At 57.2% G+C, this 24,023-nt stretch overlaps 4 protein-coding genes across 4 annotated transcripts; all 4 read left to right on the forward strand.

Annotated features, from left to right (window-relative positions):
• Positions 1-161: 161 nt before the first annotated feature.
• LMJF_32_3190 (conserved hypothetical protein) lies at positions 162-3,281 on the forward strand (the record flags this gene model as incomplete). The annotated part of the gene is made up of 1 exon (XM_001685593.1): positions 162-3,281. One exon carries the CDS (start codon positions 162-164, stop codon positions 3,279-3,281), a length of 3,120 nt encoding a protein of 1,039 aa, XP_001685645.1.
• Positions 3,282-5,520: 2,239 nt separating this feature from the next.
• On the forward strand, positions 5,521-9,474 carry LMJF_32_3200 (conserved hypothetical protein; the record flags this gene model as incomplete). The annotated part of the gene is made up of 1 exon (XM_001685594.1): positions 5,521-9,474. The coding sequence occupies one exon, from the start codon at positions 5,521-5,523 to the stop codon at positions 9,472-9,474; it is 3,954 nt and encodes a 1,317-aa protein (XP_001685646.1).
• Positions 9,475-10,263: 789 nt separating this feature from the next.
• On the forward strand, positions 10,264-10,920 carry LMJF_32_3210 (conserved hypothetical protein; the record flags this gene model as incomplete). The annotated part of the gene is made up of 1 exon (XM_001685595.1): positions 10,264-10,920. One exon carries the CDS (start codon positions 10,264-10,266, stop codon positions 10,918-10,920), a length of 657 nt encoding a protein of 218 aa, XP_001685647.1.
• A 7,908-nt stretch (positions 10,921-18,828) lies between these two features.
• Positions 18,829-20,712, forward strand: LMJF_32_3220 (conserved hypothetical protein; the record flags this gene model as incomplete). The annotated part of the gene is made up of 1 exon (XM_001685596.1): positions 18,829-20,712. One exon carries the CDS (start codon positions 18,829-18,831, stop codon positions 20,710-20,712), a length of 1,884 nt encoding a protein of 627 aa, XP_001685648.1.
• Positions 20,713-24,023: the final 3,311 nt, after the last annotated feature.

Consider the following 24,023-nt stretch of genomic DNA (forward strand, 5'->3'; position numbering starts at 1 on the left):
TCGCATTGTGTGCCTCCCCTCCTTGGTGGCTACGGACACCCGCATCCCATAATGCGTGTGCTCGCACGCGTATCTTCGCGCCCAGTACGCTGAAATCTCTCCACAGATCGATCTATACGCATACGTACCCTTGCCCATTCAGCAGCGACAGGCAAGAAGCGATGTTCTCGAATGAGCAACTGATCGGCCCCGACTTCGACGAGGTAGCGTACCTGCGTTATGCTCTTCGCGCCGCCAACCACAGTGCCGAACACGCACGGCTCGAGAGCTGCATTGCTGAGGTGAAGAGGGATATACAGTCCGCTCTCGCCGAGCATGCGGACAGTCTCATCGATCAAGCGAGATGCACCTATAAGACACACCGCCAGGTGACGGCGGTGCGTCAGAGCACGGATTCGTTGCAGAAGGCATCTGGGCGGCTTCGCATTATGATCGAGGAGCCTTACATGCAGCTCCAAAGCCGTGTAAAAGAGTTGGAGGCAACGCAGGAGGTGATGCAGCTGCTCCAGTCGACGCTGCGCTTCCTCTCTCTGACAGCAAGACTACAGGAGCAGCTCGCTACCACTTCCTCCATTGATATCGTGCGCTCCTCGTACACGCTAAAGGAGCTGGAGGAGGTTCTTCAGGATGGCTCGATTCGATCCCTACAGGTGGTCGAGGCGCAGCTGCCCGCGGTGGAGCGGCACGCGACGACGATACGGAGCAAGGTGCACGAGCTGCTTGCCATGACGGAGCTAACAGCGCCACCAAGCGGCAACGGCTGCACCGGGGGCGCTGCTGCTGTGACGTCTGCGGCTGCTTCGGCGTCTCGCCTCGCACATCAGGTGAGCACAGGGTTGCAGTGCGCGTATGTATTGCGCATGCTCTCTCGCACCGTGCATAGCTTCATGACAGAGCGGCGTCGTGAGGTGCTGCGCACCATCATGCGGGAGCTTGATGCACAGGCCATCGAGGAGCACATCTCCAGTGAGTACGATCGTCTTTCCCGCTCTTCGCCCAGCGGACACAGTGGTGCGGTGTCAGAGCAGGCGGCGACGGCGCACGTCGTGCTGCAGCACATCCAGAAGACTCTCTTTATCGCCGTGCAGCATACCCGGTGCGTCATTTTACTATGGCGCCTGCTGCTTCAGCGACGTGACACGCATACTCAAGAGCTGTACCTGTTCTCCATTGACTCACCGGTGCAGTTCCTTGTGGAGTACTGGTCCGCCATCACTGAAAAGCTGCGGGAGCGGCTGAATAGCTTGCAGAAGCGGCACACCATTCGACTTGCCCTGGCGAGTGCTTACCCGCGTTACCACCATTTGGTTGCCAGCTTCCTCAGTCGCACTGACGTAGCGGGTGTGGCAGAGGGCCCGCTGAGTACCGGCGCGCCAGGTGGCGTTGCCGCTGATTCCGAAGGGTCCGCGGTGACGGGTGGGGCTGGCACAGCCGCGGCTCTGTTCTCGATCCACGTCACGCAATGCGGCATGGGCGACTACCTCGACTTGATTGAAACCGTGGACGCTGCAGTGCGGCGCGGCGTTGCAGGCAATGGAGGAGAGGGCACTCCCTTCAAGACATCTGACAAGTCACCTTCTTTGGCGCACATAGGCACTGCGACTCCACCACGCACAGACACGCAGGACATGCGGCACACGTGGCTGGAACAGGTAACCGATGAGGCACGGGACGCCTTCAGGACGCATGTGCTGGACCGTCATCGCGAGGTCATTGGCGGTGTCTTCTTACGCCTCTCAGCTGTTGTTCCGCCCTCTGCTGCAGCGGCCGGGCAAACCGCCACTGTTGCGCCGGTGCGCATGCAAGGCAGTCTCCGGCCGTCTATTCCGCCTCAGGCCAACGCACTGGACATGGCGGTCTACACGCGTTTGGTCACGCAGGAGGTGCAGATGTTCCGCCAGGATCCGTACACCCTGGATGTGTTGCTTGACTGCATCTTCTCCACTCTGCGTCAGGTTTGGGTCAAGCTGAGTGAGGCGATTAAGAGGTATCCGCTTCCGCCGCTTCCGGCGGTGACGGCTGCACCGACGCTGACGCAGGTAATGCACCTCTCTATCGCCAACGGCTGCACCACTCTTGCGTACGACTGTGTAGCTGTCCTCGCGATGGTCCCCCACCCGGCTGCTTCACAGACGGCTGGCGGCGGCGCTGGGGCGGGGGGTGCCGCGGCCGCCTCTGATGCCACGAGCGGGGCTCACCGGCACGCTCACCAGGACCCCTACGCGCTGGTGCTGGAGCAGCTGGGCACGAAGCGCATGGCGATACAGCAGCTCATCGATGCATTCCACAACATGAGCGAGCGTTCAACGAAGCCGTTTGCGGACTCGGCAGCGTCGGTGCTGCTCCCGACGCTGACGCAGGCTGTCGACAACGTGCTGCGTAACGAGCTGGCACTGTCGTCTGCTGCTGCGGCGACGGCAGCGAGTGAAGGGAGAGCGCACGCGAATCCGGCGATGCCGCTGTGCGGCAGCGGGGGCGGGGATAGCCGCACGGCTCTTGTGCAGCTCCAGTCGCAGTGCCGCCAGTTCACGGATCGCTTCTTCTTCCTGGTCGACGCGCGCACGTCGGGCTGGATGGAAGCCTGCCAGCATGTTACGAACACGATGCTGGCGCGGCTGCTGATTCGGCTTGCCACAACGCCGCCACCGCCAACACTGCGTGGTACGCCACTCGCCACCGCACCTGCCTACGCGCACACGCTGCAGGTGATGATGCCCCCATTGCTTCAGTTCGTGCAGATGGTCCAGTCTGCCGGGACGGTTGGACGTATCACCTCCCTCCTGCGCGGTTGCGTGCGCCAAGTGGAGTTGTTTTACGAAACCTGTGGCGGGCTAGGCGGTGCCGGCAGCGGGGACGGCGCATCGGCTGCGGCAGCGCTCCGGGCTGCGGTGATGGAGCGGCTTCGACCGCCAATCCCGTTCTTCTTTGCGAAGTTACTGGTGCTGCAGTACGGCCTCTTCACCACGCCTGCTTCTGCACCGTTGGAGAACTCGCAAGGCGCTGTTGGCCCGTCTGCCCTCGCTGGCGCCGTGCGTTTGTCGGAACAGGGCTTGCTGGAGTGCTTGGAAGGGGTGTTGCTTACCGAGAGCTCGGCGAGAGCCACTGCCGTTCCCTCGAATTTGGAGGGGGCTGGGGCTCCGGCTGCTGGCGCCACTGGGGCCGACCGCAAGGATGAGGTGTTGTCGGCGGTAGATGCGCTTTTTCTTGAAGTTGTCGCCGCAGCACCAAGCGAGTCGGCTGCTTGTCTGCAAGAACTATGGGCGTCGGTTCAAGAGACGTGAAGTATTGCTGCTTCGGTGCCGCCCTCTCGTGGGCTTCACCTTATCGTGTGGGTGCGCGTGTGTGCAAAGTCCCTGCCACACTTGTATGGCGCGTAGAGCTTCTCATGGCTGGCGTGTGCCTGCCTGATAGCGTGGAGTTGTGCGCATGCGTGCGTGTGCTTCTCCTGGGCCTCCTTCGCTTCTTTCAAGAACAGCAAAAATGACGTTCTCGACCATCATGGAGCGATGCAGTGTGACGCGTGCTGCTGCCTCTGTGTGGCGGTGGCCGAGTCTGTGGCGCTGCATACAGGCGAGCGCTACGGGTGTCTGGGAACAAGCCGCCGGCACCGGTGATGATGGTGGTGGTGGTGGTGCAGCGAGCGCCTCCTCGTCTCCCGTTCCTCGGAGACTCACGCACCCCTTCATTGCTAACCTGCACACATCAAGCAGAGCTGCCACCACGTTTACGTCATCCCGATGATGCGCGATGAAGCGATTCTTCATCAGCCACGAGCTTGATCTCCCGTATTGTTGCACGCATCCACCGCCTCTCTATTTCTATTCGACGCGCGCGACTTGCGCTGACACGCACGCATACATATATGCATCGGCACAGACACATGAAATGACAACCATTCCCGTGCCTTCAATACGCATAGCCGTCCCTCACCCACCCCCTCCTCACACGAGCGCGAAACGGGCACCACCCAACACGAGGAACACGGCATCGGATTTCGTCTGTTTGCCTTCCGCGTGTGTGTATACCACCCACGAACAACTCCGCCAACGTGCACGCGTACACAGCCACAGCTCATCTGCCTGTGCGCCATGCCTCGCCCTCTCAGTCGCTTCAAGCAGCGGCATTCCATAACATGGAGACGCTCCGCATTGTAGGTCTGGAGGGCTCGTTGTCATCGTCTTGCATTCCCGTCGATGTCACAGGGTGGCGTGTCTGGATGGCTTGCCTGCATGCGCACAGCGTGAGGCGAGGTGTGCTTCACGCGTCGGGCGATCCGCGAATCTCGCGTAGCGCAACAGACACCACGCCGAGTTGGACACCCTCATAGCAAACACAGGCGGCTGTGGAGGCTCTGGCGGGGTGGGGGCACCACCGTGCCAGCGGAGCAGCGGACAGCACGCCACGTGTACCCCATCCTGCCGCTACGAGTCGCCCGCCGTTGGAGGAATCCGAAGTGCGGGTAGGTGCCCGTGCGGGACTGGGCGAGCACGGTTTCCTGTCGTCTTGCAGGCTCAGCAGCCGTGCTGTTGAGGTGTGGGACGGCTGCCGCGAAGAGCCTCCTGTCTCAGCGCGCCGCATCGCGTGGCGCGGTTTCTAGGAATGTCGGCGTGGCGTCGGACACGGGTGACCGGGTCCGCCATCCGTGCAGCTGGCGTCGGCGCCTCTCCGGCATGGCTGTCTTTGGGGTCTTGACCACCCCGTCGGTGTGCACCAAGTCAGAGTGGCCACCGACACGCTGAAATGTGAGGCGCACGCGACGGGCCACCGCAGCGCCAGCGCACGTGCCCAGGTCCGTCGCACCAAGCTGTTCTCCACGGTTGCGGGGTCTGTGTCGGGTGCCATGAGGGGGAGAGCTGGGGGACCATGGGCAAGGTTCGTGCAGCCCTGTGCACGGATACTGTTTTGCATGGGTGTATCTTTTCCAGTTCCTGCTTAGTCGCGCTTGCCTCTCACTCTCTCTGCTCCCCTACTCACTTAGTGCCTAGAATCCATTACCAGCATAGGTGACACATGCGTGCTGCGCAGAGTCCCTCATACCTCGCCAAGGGGAGGCGCACAGGCGAAGCAGAACAACGAAACGTGGAGCCGCCTCTGAGTAGGCGTGTGCCAAGGCGACGGTGGCAAGTGGGGCGGCACGCGGCCCCGTCTCGCGAGGTGAAGCGGAACAGGCAGCGATTGTCTGGCCCGAAAAAAATTGCCACGCACGTCTGTCGGTGTGTGTGTGTGTGTGTCTGTATGATGCGTCTGTGATCATTCCGCCACTCGCATCGCACTCTTCGCTCCGTGCCCCTCTCGCCCTCTTTTGAACCATTCGGCTCAACGCACGCAACTCCCCATCTACGCCCTCCCTAACTACGTTGTGTGGCATCTTCACCTGCATGGAACGCAGCAGGCGCTTGCACACCCATCGCTGCGGCGCCTCCTGCACTGACGCTGACGCACACACACACACACACACACAGAGAGAAGCATACACACGGACAGCGGCCCAAACACACTTTTTGTTTCTTCTTCCGCATAATGTCGGGGGTGTTACTCAAGCAACTCAAGCAGGTGCTCGCGCCATGGGAGTCGCTGCCAGACAAGGACAAACTTGACGAGGGTAGCGGAGCGGCGTCCTCTCTGTGGGCGATGCCACCACCGACCGCGCCGAACTGCGCCTCCTCGACTTCCTCCGTCTCGGCGCAGTTCGCGCCTGTCACCAAGTGCACAAGCGTCGGGTGGCCGTCGGAGGAGGCGGCGGCCGCGTACGTCGCGCACTCCCGTACTGCCACAACAAAATTGGAGCTGGCGCGTGCCGCCTTGGCCCTCTTCTCCTCCAACGCAGGGGTCTACCGGCCGTTCCTGGTAAAGCTCCTTCGGTTCCTTTTCGATCACGTTGATGAGCTTCGCGAGGAGCAAGGTCAGCTGCGGATGGAGTGGTGGATGCGGCAGCAGGGCGGCGGCTCTTCAACCAGCAAGGCAGCGGATGGAGATGGAGGCGGTGGCGGGCTAGTGGTGGGCACGCCGGAGGAGCAGAACGCCGTCGCTGCGGCGTACGAAAAGGTGCGCATGACGGAGGCCCGCATGGCTGCTTTGGTTGAGGAGGCCGCCGTGCAGCGCGACCACTTCAGGTCCCAAATGGGAATGCAGAAGCGCCACCAACACCACCTGGAGGACCTCCTGTGCCACCAAATCGAGCTCACGCAGACGCTGCTAGACCACCGTCTTCACCAGGACCTCGTCTCAGGCAAGCAAAGCACCGCCGTCACAACGGTGGCGGCCGTGTCCCACACCCTTCAAGACAGCCGCGGCGTGGCCAGGGTGGGCCTCGGCGACGGCGGCGACGATCACGCTCGCGGCATCCGTGAAGGATCGATTTCCGCAAGGCTCGCTGCAGGCACCACGAGAGACGTATCGGGGCTGGAATGTAGCCATGTATCGATTCGCCCACCAGAGCGGCGAGACGCGGCTTACGTGCAGCGCCTCATCTCCAGGGCTGAGAAGGAGCTACTGCTGGAGCGCACCGAGGACCAGCTGCGTGACCTGCGCGCCCAGTATGACAATCTGCAGAACAAAGTCCAATCGCTGCTGAAACTCAATTCTCGCTATGCCCGCCAGTCGGTGGAGCTCTCCGCGCGCCTTAGCATATTACATGAGCACAACATCGCACTTGCCGCGGACGTGCAGTTGTTCCAGCGTGACTACATAAGGGCTTCGCAACGGGCGGAACGTCTTCAGCGAGACCTGCAGGTGGCGCGAGGGATCGCACTGACGATGCTGCATGTGCAGTTTGGCCGCCAGCTGGGCGTCGGGGAGGAAGGGCGCGAGGACACGCAAGGGACGTCGAAGGAGGACAATATCGCGTTGTGGCAGGCAGGAGCGGCGGCATCACGCCTCTCGGCGCCGGGCAAGGGTGGTGAAGCAAGGATGCGCTACGCGTTCGAGACGGCTGAGCCGCTCGCGCCTGCGGCCGCCACCGCAGTTACTGGTCTCGGGGAGACGGCACCAGCACTGGGCGGCAAGGACACTAGGACGAAAGAGGCGCAAGCGATGCTGGACACGGAGAACCACGCGCAAGAGTCACTGCACCTCGCGCCGTGCAAAGGGCTGCGCAGCCAACTGCAGGAGCTGCTCACAATGTCTGATCCACGGCACACTAGCATCAAGGCGTCTCTGCTGCAGAATCTGCACCTGAGGAGCGACACGAACTTGCAGGGAGGCTGCGGCGACAGCAGCGGCTTTCTCTTCTCTTCCTCTGGTGCTCAGGGGTGGCTGTCGCCGGCATCAGTGCCACAATGGGTACCGCCGTACGGTCTGTGCCCCGACGTTCCGCTGCAACTACGTAGCCGCAGCTCTGTCCCGCTCCTGCATCTGCACCCTGTCGTGGCCGAGGTCTTTGTGCATGAGTTGCTCTCGCAGCGCCAGGAGTTGCTGTGGTACTCGAAGCAGCAACTGGAGGAGCGCCAGGCGCCCCCGCGAATGGCGGAGGGCAGGGCTTGGGACAACCGTGGCTCAGGCAAGGCAAGCGCCACGACGTCGACAAGCACGTTTATGTCGTTACAAGAGTACATTGGGCTGTTTGTGCTCGTGGTGTGGCTGAACAGGCCCGACTACTACACGTATCTTTTGCCGCCCGCGATGCGGCTGGCGACGGCCGAGGACGCACGGGCGCGGCGGGGCTCGCGTAACGGAGTCGTGCGCAACACGCCAGCTCTCAGTGCTCCTGCGACGGACGCTGGCGGCGCCCCGCAGTCCCAAGACCTCGAGACGGTTCCCGCATCCCTGTGGGACCTGCGACATGTCTTGCACACAGTGCGGCTCACCGACGACATGGAGCAGCTGCCGGCGGAGGGGCTGCAGCTGACCTACGCACTTGACACGGCTTCTCTGCAGCTGGTGGCCGGCCCCCTTACATACGCCTACGGTCTCGCGTCTCGCGGTGCCCTCTGCGACGTTCTCTTTGACTTGCTTCGAGCCGAGCGGTTTGTCTTTGTGGAGCTGTGCCGTGCGGTAGAGGCGGACATACTCGCAAAGCAAGAGGAGGCGCGGCGGCAGGAGAGTCAAATCCACGTTGCAAGGAGCGAGGACCCTCAGCTGCACGCTGCAGACCCGGCTGCAGCAGCTCTTTCGCCACCAAAACCAGGCCCACAGCCGTCGACGCCGCTGCGCGGGTGTATTCCTGCCGTGCAGGTGGCTCGCATTCTACTGGCCATGTACCCTGGCTACTCGGCCACCATCATGGACCAGCTGATCCAGACCGCTGTGAATGACGGCACAAACGTAGCGGAGAACCCCGTGTATCTCTTCTACGAGGTCCTCCTGCCCTCCCGGATGCTGCCTGGCCCCACAACCACCTCGATGTCGATCGACCCCTCCATGGCAGTTGGGACATCCTTTGCCTCTCTTTTCTACACCGCTATCTGCGATGATGCCTTGGAGTCGATGCAGGTGGTGGAGGACAGCGTGCGAGGCTTTGCGCACGGCCATCTGCACTCGAGCGGCATGTCTGCACTGTCGTCCACCAGTGCTGCCACAGTGATGTCTGGCGCGTCGACGGCGACGGCACAGCAGCTCACCTCTCTCGCCTTCCTCGGTGTGCCACGTGCAGAGGCGCAGTACTGGGGACCGTCCTTAAGGAGTGCCATCTACCGATGGCCTCGTCTGCACTCCACCATAATGGAAGGACCTCTTGTCGCCTCGACCGCCTCCGCTGATGACGCTGTCCTTGACGGGGACGCCGGCACGACGCGCGAGATCCCCGCTGTTGTGGACGACGAGTTCCCCGCAGCGGCGGCGGCGGCGGCAGGTCGTAGTGACCGCTTTTCTCTGGACTCAGGCGTTGTTCTTCAGGCCGGGGCCCCATCCGTACATCCGATTCAAGACCTTCACAGAGCGGAGGATAGGAAGGCAGCGGCTAAGGTCTCCTCGGTGGCCCGGGTATCAGTGGAGGAGGTCGTGCCTTACCTTCGCCGGCACCTCTTGCTTCGTCGCGGGCTCTGTGACTGGGCGACAGGCACAGCAGCCGCGCCGGTCGACATCTCGCCTGCGCCCGCCGAGGACGGCCAGACCGCGCGAAAAACTTCGAAGACAGTCGTAGCAAAGACGGCGATGGCGGCGTCGATCGCGAGGACGGAGGGGGCTCAACACTGGTCCGCGGCCCACAGCGACCTTCTTCGGCATTGGGACGCGCAATGGGCTCAATACAGCGGCAAGACAGCGGGTTCACCCTCGGCTTTCGTAGGGCCGACAGAGCCAGCGGAGTTCCAGCAGATGCTGAAGCAGGTGGATCCGCACCGTACATGTGCGTGGGGCAGTGAGTTGCTGAGGCGTGAGAACCCGCTCATGCACCCCGTGACTTACGACTGGACGCAAGGCGACCCTGTCAAGCTTGAGCCTCCACCTAGAGAGGAGGGCGACAGCAGCAGTAGCCGCCGATCTGGTAAGAGCAAGAAGCCAAAGAAGGATCGGAGACAGTCGACGGTGAATCGTTAACTTTTCTCAACCGCCTGCTGTGTCACACACACACTCTCTATCCCGAGAGATGCTTGTTTGTCAGCTTTTTTTGTGTGTTGTGCTGTGCTACTCGTCTCGCGTGAGGGGCAGCGCGAGGGGTGGGGGTGGAGATGTACATTATACATGCTCGGTGCATCTCATGTTTTATGGGTGCCCTTTTGGAAGCCACTGGAGTGCAGCTGCTCTGCTCTCCGCTTCTTTTCTTGCTCGGCGTTTCCTTTCGCAACGCCACGTCTCCATGTCTCTTTTTTTCTTCTGCCGCCTCGCGACTTGCCTCCTCGCCAAGGCGGTGCTTCTCGCGCACTCGCGACGGCCAGACGCGGGCGCCGCTGCTCGCCTTTGCTCCACATGCGCGTATGGTGTCTTCGCGCACGAGGACTCTCTGCCTCTTTCGTTTGCTCAGCCACACCTACGCGCACTCCATGCATCACGACGATGCACGCGACGCAGCGGCGATAGCGAGACAGCCGATTCCAGCGGGCTTATGTAGCACCACCACCGAGACGTGACTCATCCTCACCTAATCCGCCCTTCGTCCCGGGCTTTTCTGGTCCTCTTTCGTCTCCCCCTATCAACAGCGAATCCGCGATACAATCTGCATTGCAGGCGATCACGCGTCCGCATCTGCAGCAGCGCACGCACAAGGGCATTGATCACTGGAGACAGAGCACCCCTTCCACATCAGACGGGTACTTCCCTCGGCGTGCCTTTCTATCATTAGTTGGCTTCGTTTGCTCCGCCGCTACAGCACATTCCCCCATACTCACCATGGCGGAGGAGAAGATCAAGATCATCGTCGTTGGCTCGGTCAAGAGCGGCAAGACGACTATCACGAACTTTCTGAGCGGCACGCGCGAGACGGCGACGAGCAAATATTACGAGACGAACCCGCTCCGCATTGTGGAGACAGAGATCGAGCTCGACTCCATGAACTTCACCGATCGCCGAGTTGTCTTCTCCGGCGGCGACGCCAAGACGAAGCGGGTACTGGTGCAAATTTGGGACCTCAGCGGCAACAGCAAGCACCAGGCGGGCTGGCCGGCCGTTGCGAACAAGGCAGATGGCATCATCTTTGTCTTCAACCCGGCACTGAAGAACGGTGAGAAAGAGTTGTCGCTGTGGCACAAGACGTTCGCCGTGAACCAGTCGGAGCTGGACGCGCTTGGCAACTTTGCCGTCCGGGTCCCTGACAAGCACTGTCTTGTCTTTGCCCATCACTCGACGCCCCCAAGCAACGTAGCAGGAGAGGGATTGCCTTCCATGCCGAAGGGCCTAGAGAAAATCAAGGTGCTGGAGACGTCGCTCGACTACCACAGCGACAACTTCAAGGCGGCCTTTGATAAGCTGATCGAGTCCATCGTTGTCGCCCGGATGGAGGCGGAGGAGGATGAGGTCCTTCAACGCGAAGGGCGCATGCACTTCTAGGCCACGATGCCGGCCGACAAGGAAGCGCATAGAGCTGCCGCGGCTCTGCAGTCTTTCATCCCTTTTCATTCGATGGGCGGGCAACACTCGCGTTTCCAATCTACGAACAAGCATGTGTAGGTGCATGTGTGCGTGCTTGCGCGTCGGCGTGTTTCGCTGTGTCTTTGATATGCTTGTGATGCGCACAGTGAACTAGCGGCGATGATGTACAGCTTCCCCAGCGACGCAGACGTCCACCTCTTTCTGTCTATCGGTGACTTCTCCGTTCCAAGTCATGTGCTGTCTCGGAGTGCGTCTGTGCTTAGTCGCTTTTTGCGGTTTTCCCTCCGTGTTGTTCCGGTTATTGCGCTCTCTCGTTGCGTCGCTGCCTCGCTCGCTGACGGCCCTCCTCAGGCCCTTCTCTTACCTGTTTCTTTTCGGTGTCATTCTCCCTCTTTTGCGTCCGCGGCGGCACCAATGAAGCGCACATCATGCGGAGCAACACCTGGGGATACAGTGGAACGGCAGAGGACCTTCGGGACCTACTCCCCGGCCAAGCAGACTGAAGGGCTCCTTCCTTTTCGAATGGAAGGCAGGGCGCCTCGAGCATTCCGTCCTCGGAAGCAACCGCACAAGATCGGTACACAACACCAACCGCAAGAGTATCAAAGGCGTCGAGGTCGCACGCTTTTTCGTTTCGTGCGTGTCTGTCCCGTTTTTCTGGTTATCCAGCCCCCCCCCCTCCCTACAGGGTTCGCATGTGCAACGGACTGTTTCGCGTGCTCTTCCCACCGCCGCTCTTCTCCTCTTCTTCTCTCACCTTAACCCGGTGACAGCATGAGCTCAGCGATATCACTGCCGGTGGAGCGTCGCGCAGCTCCGTCCTCTACGGCTCTACGTCTCGTGGCGTTGCTCTACAATATTGATCGCTTCGCACTCATCCAACGTCTCTCTATATCCCTCTCTGCCGTCCATCTCTCTTCTTTTTCGTTCGGTAATCGCGGTACTTCTCTCGCACGTGACGCCTGCCCTTTCCGACATCTGTCGATTTTGGCGACATCATCGCTGCTGCTGCTGCTGCCGCCGACGACGTTGCACACACATCGCACATGCGCGCCCGTGACGAAGTGGGTTCATAAGCAGGAAAAACAAGAAAAAACGAAAACAACAAAGAAAACGGAACAAGCGAGCGAAGGAACACGCAAGACAAGCACAAAAACACACGCAAACCCGTTGCAGCAGCAGCAACTGCGAAGAAGAACAACCACGAAAAAAAAAAGAAGCAGAACTCTGCGTCTTCTCCTTCCCTTTCTCTTCCCCATCAAAGAAGGAAGGAGCAACTTGACGCAAACGGTCGCTCCCGCTCACTCACACACGTACACCTGCACGTTTCCGGGGCGCGGGGTCGCACACGAGGAGTGATAGACGCATCTATCTCATCAGCACTGCGTCTGTTTTCCACCGCTCCATCCCCCTGCTCCCCCTTCGCCACTCTCCCCCTCGTTTTCGAGTCTCTGGTGTACTTCTGATTGGGCTTTCGCGTAGCTCAGCGTCTTCCGAGAGCATCTGGGCTTGCTGCTTCTTTTGTTTTCGTAGTTCTGTTCAGTCCCGCCCCCTCCCTGCTGCCCCTGTTGTCCTTTTTACTGTTTGGTGCTGTGTGTGTGTGCAAGCTGCCCGTGTATTGGACTCCTTTCGTTTCCTTTACGGTAAAGCGTTTTGTGGTGTCTCATTTCCTTTTTTCATGGTTTCTTCTCCCCCTTGTTTTCTTTCGTTTTTTCTTGTTCTTTGTGGTCGATCTCTCCTCTTGCTCCTCTGCCCCTTCCGTGTCGCTCCTGTCCTGTCCGTCCATCGTGCAGCGCCGTCTCTCCGGGAGTTTTCTTTGTTTCCCCCCTTTTCTCTCTCTACACCTTTTCCGTTGTGGCTTCTGTCTTTTTCTTTCCTTCTTGTGTTCGTGTTTGTGTCTGTGTTTGTGTGATTTGCTTTCCTCTCCCTCCCGCTCAACAACAAACAGAAACAAACTCACTTCTCTCCTTTCCTTTCTTCTTGTAGGCTGTTGCTCTTCCAAAAAAAGTTTCTTTTTCGTTCTCGCGTCTCTCTCTCGCTACTTGGATTCCCCTCCCCCCTCCCCTACGTGTGTTCTTTCCCTCCGCCTTTTTTTTTTTCGTGTCTTCTCTCTTCGTCTTGTTCAGTGTTCTATCAACACGATACGTGAGCTTCTCTGTCTTTACGTTGTTTTCTGATTTCACTCGTGCTTTTTTTTTGACGGCTCGTGGCTCTTTCAGTTGAGGAGAACGTACCTCGCTGAAGGTGTGCGTGGTTTTGTGTGTGTGTGTCTCCCTCTCTATGCCTCTCTGTGTGTGTGTCTGAGTTTGTGCTTCATCGACATCCTTCTTGCTTCCTCTCTCCTTCTGTAGCTTTTTCTTTCCTTTCTTTTTCTTTTTTTTTGGTCTGTCTTCTTCTTTGTTGGCGTCTGCTCTCTAGTTCCTGTCTTATCTCTCAACCATCCTTTTGTTTACAGCTGTTGTAGTCGTATATATATATCTTCTCCCCTCCCATCCCCTCCCCTACTCCAGGATTTGTTTTACCTCCTGTTATGTTTCCTTCCTGCACGCTCCCCCTCCCCCGCCTTTCTTTTGTTTGTTTGCTAACACGTCTTCTTGTTCTGCTCTTTTTTTCATTGCTCGCGCCCCACTTCCTCTTCCTTCGCTGTCTCCTCCGTCGGTCTGCACATCTGTGTGGGCCTGCGTCTCTTTCTGCCCTTCTCTGTCTGTCGCAGGCCCACGCCTCCCTTTCTTGTTGACCAGCGACAACAGGACTTGCTTCGCTTCCTTCTCTATTTCTCGGGGCCACTACCGCTGATAGGATTTCGAATAACACCATCTCTCTCTCTCTCTATATATATTCTGCTTGTCTTTACGTCTTTGGTTTCGCCTTAGTTTTTTTTCCTTTGTTTTCGTCCTCTTTTTCCTGCGCTCCGCCCCCCTCCCTCCGTCCCTAACACACCCGGCCTCATCTCCTTGTTTGTCTCCGCATCTATTTCGACACCTTTCTCTCACGCTCTGCTCTGCCACTGCCCCGCCGCCTCCCTGCCAGCTCACCTGCTCACAGAAGAACGAGGAATCGCAACACCAGGTTTTCGTTTCCCGCTTTGCCCACCTCTACGCCGAAGAAGTGTGCCGTGCTAGGACTGAGCACACACACACACACACACACACACACAAAGAGAGAGAGAGAGAGAGTCACGGAAGGCAGACGCCAAACCGCGTTTTGCGCGTGAGAGTACTTATTCGCGTAAACCTCTCACTCGAAGTTGTGCGGCTGTGTACCCGTGTGGCTTGCCACTTCTACGGCCTTTTTCCCGTCGTTGTTGCTGTCGCTGCTGCCTTTCTTGCGCGGTTTCTGAGAGGACAACCGCCAAGCGAAGCGGAACCAACCGACAGCAGAGCACGACGGCAAGGAGAGCCAGAGAAAAAATCTGAGAGAGGCAGAAACGCGAAGGAAGACTTGACCAAAAAGAGAGAGAGGCTCGTATTGGGCGCTGACGTTTTACTTCTCTTTCGGGAGGCGCTTGTTTGACACGCAGGGGGCACATCGAGTGCTACAGCAGAGTGTCCGGGGTCGACAACTGGGGAAGCGTAGCACATACGACACGCTGACTGTACCGGGCGCAAGAGAAACCAAAACAAAACAGGCGTTTAGAAGACAGAGCAGATAGGGCGCCGGTAGACGAGGTTTGTTACCAGTAGGAAACAAAGGAAACGAAGGCTGTGCGTCAAGGCGAAAGGCAGAGGAAAGGAAAACGAAAAGATAGAGCTCACACAGTGCAGTGCACGCGAATACAGGCAAGCTCGATTTGTGGTAGTGATAGACGAGGGTCTCACAGGAGCAAAACACACACACACACACACACACACACACACACGCAAATAGCTCAGGGCACCGAGTTTGTGTTCCCAGAGCTCCTCTACCCTCCTCGTGTTTTCTTTTCTCTGCTGTTGCCGAGCCCTGCCGTGCGTGTGGCGCCTGTGTCTTTCTTGTTTTTTTTTTTCCAGTGTACTCCTCCCCTCGCGCTCTCTATCTCTCTAGAGCGTTTCTTCACTGCAGCGCGTTGCTTGCAAGGTACGCGGCCCCGCACTGTGTTTGTGTGTGTCTGTGTGTTTACTTTCTCCTTTTCTGTGTGATTTTCACCGTCAAGCGCCAGCCGATTTTACGAAGACACCAGCAGGCATATTGGTGTACGTACGGCTCGCACACGACCCTCCTCTCTACTCACACGCGTGGACGAGTACGCAAAGAAGAAGGAAAAATAACAACCAAAAAGGGAGAGACGGGCAAGAGTGGTGGAAAGCGGAAGCGACACAGCAGACGCGCGCGGGGCTGCACAAGAGCAATCTGCCTTTACTACTTTTTTTCTCCGTGCGTCCGTCATCCGTCCCTCTCTCTGTCTCTCGCTGTAACTTCAACGGGTGTGAGCTCGCACTTGCCTGCGGATCTTCCCCAAGGGAAGAAGAGAACGGTGAAGACACCGAGGGCGACACTTCAAGGGACCAGTTGGTGAAAGAGAGGTCGGTACGAGCAGAGAAGCCAAGCGATCAACTCCACAGTCAATACAGTGCAGGCACTTTCTACCTTCACACACACACACACACACGCACGCACGCACATCGCGCACACGAGGTGGGTGAGCTCTCAACGTACACCTCGGCAGAGGAGATCCCCTAGCGATAAAAGCGAAAAAAGGTCAACAGGAAGGCGTAAGAATACGTGCGAAACGCGAGGTGATTCAAGTACGTCAAGTCGAAATCCGTCCTCCTTTTATTGACCTTTCCTCTTTTTTTTTGATCGTTGCCGTGCCGCGAAGTGTCCGTGTTGCTCGAAGTATCGTAGGAACGAGAGAAAGGTGTTTTGCGTGCGTTCTTGTGTGTCTGCTGTTGATTGGTTGCTGTGCTTGCGCGAAAACAAGGGAGAGAGGCTCTGATTGTGGGAGTGAGACCCGATAAAGTTGACGAACTTCGAAGTTGAAGAGGGCTGACGCGGCAACATCCAAGAAGTGCGAAAGGGTTCAAGCATCGAAAAGAGATCAGCAACGGAAATAAGCAGAGAGGTAGTAGACACGGCAAACAGACACACAGACACACACACACACGCACACACATACTCAGAGAGAGAGAGAGAGAGAGAGAGAGAGAGAGAGAGACGGCGCGTGAATTACAGATCAGACGTTTGGCGCGTGTATCCGTGTCTGTTTGTGGTTGTGTGTGTGTGTGCCTCTGCGTCGCTTTCTTCCCCTCTCTTTGAATTGGTTTCCATTTTTGACCTGCTTTGTGCCCTCGCAATCGAACCCCTTCCCCCTTCCCCCTTTCCCTTCACGCATCCACACCCACACACATATCTCTCCCTTTCCTTTTTGGTTTGCTCATTTCCTTTGTTTTTTTTTTTGTTCTTTCTTACGTCCTTCACAGACAAAGCACTTTTCTGGGCCCTTTCCTCACTTCATTCTCTGTTACTTTTTTCGTTGTTTTTCCTGTTTTCTTGTCGACCCTCACCACCTTTCGTAACTGGCGACGACTGCCTCTGACTGCTAGGATAATCACTATCAATACTACTATTACTACGACTGCCGTTTCTATTACTAGCAGAATAACATACTCAGCGCCACACACACACGTACACACGCACACACAAACGCATACGCAAGCAAACAACGACAAAAATTTTTCCTCTGCTCTTTTTTATCTTTCATTTGCGTGCCACATCATCAATAAAATCCATCATACAGCTTTACAGACCGACACTGCAGCGAAGCACTACTGCGACGACGACGACTACTGCCTCCTTCGCCTTTTCATTTTTTTTTTATACCTCTTCTCTTCTTCTTTTCGTTGTTTCTCGTTGCTTTTCTGTTACTGTTTGCCATTACTGCACACCACCACGCTGTTTTATATCTCTCTCTTCCTCTTCTTGCTCTACCTTTCTGTTCGACCCAGCTTTTCAGTTTTTTTTTTTCTCTTGTTTCTGTGTGTGTGTGTGTGTGCGTGTGTGTGTGTGTGTGTGTTAAACTGTTTTTCTCACTAGCCTGTACTGCACAACCACGGCCTTCCGTGTCTTTTTATTTTACTTGCATTGTCTATCTCTCGCCGTCCTCTCTTTTGGTCTGCCAGTCTTTGAGTGCGTGTGTGTGTGTGTGTGTGTGCATCCCCATCTACCCCCCCCCCCCCCCCCCCCCCCCCACCCGTTCTCAGCAGGGTGTACGTGCAATCCTGCGTCTCTGTGTATTCCACTCACTCTCTTTCTCTCGCACCTAAAGCGCCTTTCCTCCCTTCTCTCCGCGCCTCCGTTGACGCGGCCTCTCTTCTCTCCACCTGTCGTTGGTTTTGTTGTCGAATCACAGTTAGTGGAGCGCCGGTACATTCTCGAGGGTCATCGAGCGAGCGAATAGCAGGAAACGAGACGAACGACAGCACGTACCGACGTACACTGCTCACAAGGACAAGGGGGTGCTTCGCACCGAAAGGGAACAGAAGCGGAAAGGACCACCTCGGAGCGTGTGCTCTTTCTGTTTTCTCCTCTTTTTCCCGCATCTTCTTTACTGCTCGACTTTTTCGTCAGGCTAATCAGGTGTGGCCGCTGCGAGTGCATCGGTGCCTCATTCTTGTGCGTGTGTTTTCTGTCTGTCTGCCTGCCTGCACGTTCGCACAGCGTTGCCCTTCTAGCCTCTCTTGACGCTGCGCCACCTTCTTTTTTTTTACCAGCTCACTTTCTCGCGTTGCGACTATCTGTACGCGTGCGTGTGCGTGTGTACGGGGGGTGCCTCTGCGTCGGAGAGTGACGGTCTTGTCGGGTTGCTCAGTGCCTGGGCGACGTGCGCTGCGGCCAGCCCGTCTGCACCGCTCACACTGTGGAGACCAAACAACCAACGCATTCTTTCTAAGGCGCTACTTCAGCATCCATCGCCAGCACATCAAGCAGCCGCTAGGAGACAAATCGAAAAGGAGGCTACCCCCTCCCCCCTCCTTCACCACTGGACGACCACGTCTCCTTTTCTCTCCACAGAAATATATATATATATATTTCGTTCTCTTACTCTGCTCTCTTGCTTGTATTTTCCCTTCTCTCCACCCCGAGCCGCTGCCGCCCCGAGAGAGACTCGTTCCTCTCTCACGTGTTTGTCTCTGGTCCTCTTCCCTTTGTATTAGCGTAGCGAATTTCGTGGTTTGATCTGTACTTCGCTGTACACGCTTGCCATTCGCTCGACTTTGACGTGCACACAGTGCGGGTGGTGGTGGTAGTGGTGACTTGTCCGCGTCTTCTCTCTTTTTTCTGTCACTTTCCGTCTTTTGTTTGTTCTTGCTGCTGTTCTCGTTTCAGTTTTGAATCGTTCGTGTTGCGGTGCATCGGAAGTTGGCGAGAGCACGGTTGCTCTTCGTTGTCCCCTCCCTTTTTTTTGGTCTCGGGATTTTTTTCTTTTTCGTCTGCCATTTTGTGTCTGCGCTTGCCTGCTAGCTTGTCACCTCGCTGCTTCCCTTCCTCTGCATCTCTCTGTGTGTGTGTGTGTGTGTGTGTGTGTGTGTGTGTGTGTGTTCGTGTGTGCTTCGTGTTTCCGCGCACTCGACAAGCTCTGTTGATTCCCTTTTCTTCTGCTGCCATTCGTGCGCGCTTACATTGCAGACACACCCGGGAGGTGCTTTGTGTGCCGCGCGAAGGCAGCTCACTGTCAGTAGAGAGGACAAACCGTGCCCCGTATTCAACGACACACGCGACAAGCTAACCGTAAACAGGAGATTTCGCGTGCGCACACACGAACCGAGAAGACAGCAGATCAGTGGGAGAAGTGGACGCAAAGGCAGCACCACACCGCACCGCTCCAACGGTGACGTTATCAGGTGAGAACTCTCCTTGTTTTTTGGTGACTGCCAGCTTTGAGGGGCCATGTTGGTGGAATCCGCAATGGAGTCAGGACCCTGTGGCGACCGGCACTTCAGCTCCACAGACACGCCGACGGTGACGCGCACACGTCCATCTCACACGACTTCTACCATCTCCATGGAGGAGCAGATGTGGCACCTGACGGACCCACACGTCGCGCCGCCCGCCGTAGTTGCCGTCGCAGATGGCCATGCGTCGAAGGCGTCGATTGTGTCCTCGGAGGAGGTGCGCCGCGGGCTGCCACGCAGACTCTCTGTTCTTAGCCTTGACACCGCTGCCGAGTCGTGGGATGGGTGCAGTGATCATGCGGAGCTACACAAGGGCACTACAGCAACCGCTGTGGAAGAGGGGGAGGCGGAAGACGTGAGCATCCCGTACGACTACGAATCGGAGATGGAGGAGTGCAGCCAGTACACCTTTAGCAGCGCGCCATACAGCCCGTCCACGACGGCGGCGCTGGCGGCCGCGACGTCACCGCCGATGGACGCGACGTCATCTTCGTGCAGGCGGCCGGATACACCGCGGATCCCTTCCATGCTGTCTCTGCCCAGCAGTGCTGCCCGGAGTCTGGAGCAAGAACCGCTGAGTCCACAGTGGTGCGAGCGCCAGCGCCGCGATAACGCTTCGCACCACGCTGGCGAGCACTACGCCTGGCAGCAGGGCATGAGGCATGCGACTGCATTGGCACCCTCGCATATGCGCTACGGCCTTCGTTCCCTTGTGCGAGAGGCGTGTTGCCGCGAAATTCAAGCTCTGCGCTCGAAGCCCGCCGTCATGTTTGTGCACATGGCCGCGCCTCAGTCGGAGAGCCGTACTCGCTCCTCGATGCGTGCGTCGTGCATGCTGGCCTCGGCCACGTCGACGGCGCAGCGTAAGGCCCGCTACATCGAGATCGTCACGGAGCACTGGAAGGCGCTGGAGGAACGGCTCGAGGAGCTGTTGGCGGAGACGGAGAAGGAAAGTGCGGCGGCTAGCGAGTCGCACCTGCGCTCTGTGGGCTACGCCCTCAATGCCCTATCCCTCTTCAGCAATGACCCGCAGCTCATCATCCGTGAGATAAACATGGTGCACGTCGAGGAGCAGCGCCGGCAGCGGCACGATCGCGAAGCTCAGTTACTCATAACACTCGAGTCGCAGGGGCGGCTCTTCTTGTTGCCCACCCTATACGCGGAGGAGGTCGAGGAGCCGGTGCCGGTTCTTCACATCGAGTCAGTGTTGACCCCGAACGAGAAGATGGGCGAGTACACGCACCCGTGGCAGTTGCTGTCGCCCGACGCGTCTCTCTACTCACCGTCACCGAGCCCCACGCCGGACGAGTCCATCGGCGCCATCTCCCCGTGCTCGTCGGGCTGCATATCTGCTACATGCTCCCCCATGCTCGCCTCACAGCCACCCTCAGTCGCGTCCACTCGGCTAAAAGTCAGCCGCCGCGACCTCTGGAAGGACATGCAGCCGCCGCGGTTGCCTCTTCTGGACCTTTTCATGACGGCACCGGCTGTGGTGTCGTCCACCGTTGTGGCAAACAGCGAAGTCGGCGTGCCGTACGTCATGCCGGTGGACCCCACCTATGCGCAGCACGAGCTGAGCCGTCAGGGGGCCCTCACTCAAGTCACCGTGGCCGACCCTCTGTCCTCCCCGCAGCTTTCCGGTGCCATAGTGCGAGGCGGGAGCACATCTGCTCGCTCCTCGGATGACCACCGGCATCCGATGCTGCTCGATGGCACGGAAGACCTTTGGGGCTCGTACATGGAGGAGGACGTGCTCGACTACGCAGAGACGATCAAGTTGGGCGATGCGGAGGTGCTCTTGCTCAGCTTCGAAATGAACGAGGCGGTCACTGCTGCAGGACCTGCGGCAGCGACGCGAGCGACTCTGACGGATGGCTGACGCAAGGAAAAGACAGGGAACCTTGTAACTCGAGGGCGAAGGAGGTTCCCAGAGCACAGCGGCCGGGTAGGCGAAGGCTGGTGGGGGTTGTAAGAGGAAAAAGGCGTCTCAAGTGAGAGGCGCAGGGACGATGTACTGCCGTATGTGAGGTTCTCTTTTCGTGTTTTCGAATGCACAGCCAATGCGTCTTGGCTCTTTCTTCCATCCGTACGACTACTTCACCGTCTCACACCTCAGCCTCTGGATCTTTCTTCATGATGTTGTTTTGACTTCTGTTTTTCTTCCGCAGCTGCAATGATGGGTGCATCGTTCTGTCTCTCTTCTGTTTTTTCTTTTTCTCTCCTTTCTTCCTTGTTGTTGTGTCTTGTCTCTCTTTCTCTGGCTGAGTTCTGCTGGCTACGATGGCAGCAATGCGTAGAGAGGAGCGAGGTGGCGTTCCCCTCACAGCCTTCAGCAGCTTTACTCTTTCTCTCACCCGCCTCCTCCCTCCCACTCACCGACGCACGCATTTGAAGGCATCCACAAACACCTGCAGCCATGCTTGCGTCGTCACGATGCTCCACCCTCTCCCACTTCCCTCCTTTTGTTTCTCATGACATGATGATGACTCTCAAACATCCAGCTTTCAAATTTTTTTGTCGCTTGGGAGGGCGGCGGCTTGGGTGGGCCTGTATGTATGTATGTGTGTATGTGTGTGTGTGTGTGTGTCCATGTCTGTTAGTAGCGGCGCATCTCATGCTGTTTTCCTTCCCCTTTTCCCACTTCTCTGGCTTGTCTTTTTTTTTTTGTGTGTGCTTCCCTCTGTTTTTCTGCTTTGCCTCGCTTCTGTGGATGATCCACCCTCCCTCTTCTCCTTCGTCTGCCTCGCCATCTTCTCCCATCTCTCTCTCTGTGTAAGTGTGTGTGTGTGTGTGTGTGTATTGACTTGGGGTTTCTTTGTTTTGTTGTTTATCGGTTTGATTTTTCCTCTTCATTTGCGTGTGCGTTTTTTTTGTTGGTTGCTTTAGTTTGTTTGTTGTTGTGCTGTTTCGTCTTAGTCTTCTCACTCTTCATGACAGCGGCGTTTTCTTTCGTTGTTATCTACATTTGTATGTTTGATTATTAGTATCACCTCACCCTCTTTCGTTTTTTTGCTGTTTTCTTTTATTTTTGTATTTGCACTGCTTCACATGGAGTGCTTCTTGTTCTTTCTCTTTTTTTTTCAAGTGCCATGTTGCCGTTGAAACTGGTTGTTATTGCCTGTTGATCTTTTCGTTGGTCTGCCGTTCCGTAAGAGCTTGTCTTTTGTTTTCATTATGTATGTATGTGTGTGTTCGTCCGTCGTGTCGGTGGTTTTGTGGCACCACCACGTGGGTGTGAGCGCCATCGGCTTCTCATCTTTTCCTTCTGCTACTCGCCCACACTCATATGCACTCTCTGCAGGGGAAATCTTGTGATTTTGTGCAATGCTGCTCATCGTTGCTTGTTCAATGATGAGCTCAAGAACAGGTACGCTTGCAGCTGCCGCGCCGTCCGCACGAGCCGTGCGCAGGGCGAGGAATAGGAGGAGGTAGTGTATAATGCGGTAGAGGGAGAGCGGCCATGGAAAGAACATGAAGTGAACTCGACGGGCTCGCGTCTCCTCTTCGTGCTTTCTCACGTGTGCCAATGCCGTTTGTTTGGCCATGTATGTATTATTATTGTTGTGGCGAGGGTGTGCGTGAAGCACTTCTCTCTTCATGCCTTCTTTGGTTTCGTCTTTTAGCGGTCGCTCGCCTCTTTCTTTCTCTGTGCATGCGAGACTGTGATCGCTTTTTGCTCACGCTCCAGTCCTATCAGAGGGGTGAGTGGACACCCCTTCCCTCTTTTTCTTCTCGCACGACACCCCGCTCCTCTCATGTTGACTTTGATGTTCTCTGGCCTCGTTGCTTTCCCTTCTGCGTTTCTTCTAGAGGGTGATTTCAGCTGCGTGTTTGGTGGGACGGCGTACCTGTTTCGCTTTCTCTGCGCCTCGCTGCCCCAGTTTTTTTTTTTTTCCATTGTGTGTTTGTGTGTGTGTGTCTCTCTCTCTCTCTCTCGCCAACGACTACTGCAGGCGAATGCGACTGGCGTTAAGTGGTACTTACTTCCCTCTTATCCCCACCCCCTCTTCACCTCACGCGCGCAGACAGCGCGTTGCCACCATAAGGCAACTGCTGCTTCGTAGCCTGTGTTTCTTTCCCCCTACCCAAACGTTTCCCCCCCTTTGACTGTGCTCATGTTTGACCTCCCTCTTCCTCCCGGTGTCGTCGGCGTGCCTGTGCGCTTTTTGTTTTTTGTTGGTTTTTGTTCTCCCCCTGCCTCTCCCTCTTTCTCCCCCCCCTCTTTCTCTTCCTCCCTCCCTCCCCGTGGGCTCATGATCAACTGTGGCCGCCTTCCCCTCCACTGTGTGTGCAGCTGTGCGCGCAACGGGCTCACGTGCACGCGTGTGGGTACGCACCTGTTGACCATAAAACGTGCTTCTCTTTCTCAGCCCCTCGCAATGCTAAGCTTGTGCGGGGGCGCGCCTGCAAAGACACACACACACACACGCACGCACACGCCTTTCATGGCCGCACTCCCCTTGCCTATAGGGGAGAACGGAGCCACAGTGCCGCTTGGTTTGTTCGAGGCAATGCGCACCACCTCGTCCATTACCCATCACCGTCCCTTTCGTTGTTGTCGTTCTTTCCCTTTTGCGCTCTCTTCGTCGTGCCACCCATCGCCACTACCAGCCGCCATCAGCAAGGGAAACCGCTATCACACTCCCTCTTCTTTCTCTTCCCTCTGTCACCCTTGTGCCGTACCCTTACGCCACTCCAGCCCATGTTCGCTGAACAACCCCCACCAAAACAAGAAAAAAAAACGGCACTTCAGCTTTATTGTCTTGCGCCTGTGTGTGCTCGTTTTCTCGCTTTCGTTTGCCCCCCCCCCCTCCCTCTCTTCCCACTCAAAGCTTGTCTTTGGATAAATCTGACTCTCTGATGGTTTATGTCCAACCCCACATCTTCCCCGTCTGTTGCTTACTACTTTTCTTTCTCCGGGGTTTCAAAGTGATCACAATTTGCTGGAGTAAGGATTGCGTTTTGTTTGGTTTACTTCATATATGCACCTTGCGCTGATATGCCCCTGCCAATGGTTCCCGGTTTTGTCTGTTCGCGCTCTCTGTCTCTCTCTCTCTCTGTGGTTTTGCGTTTTCTTACCTTTTCTTTCTCTGTGTTTTCTCTTTGCCTTCGGATTCTCGTGACGGGACCCATCGAGTGTGCATGTCTTGTAACCTTCTCCCTCTCATCATCTCTGCCGACCTCTCTCCT

Source organism: Leishmania major, chromosome 32, assembly GCF_000002725.2.
Source record: "Leishmania major strain Friedlin complete genome, chromosome 32".
Classification (NCBI taxonomy): Eukaryota; Euglenozoa; class Kinetoplastea; order Trypanosomatida; family Trypanosomatidae; genus Leishmania; species Leishmania major.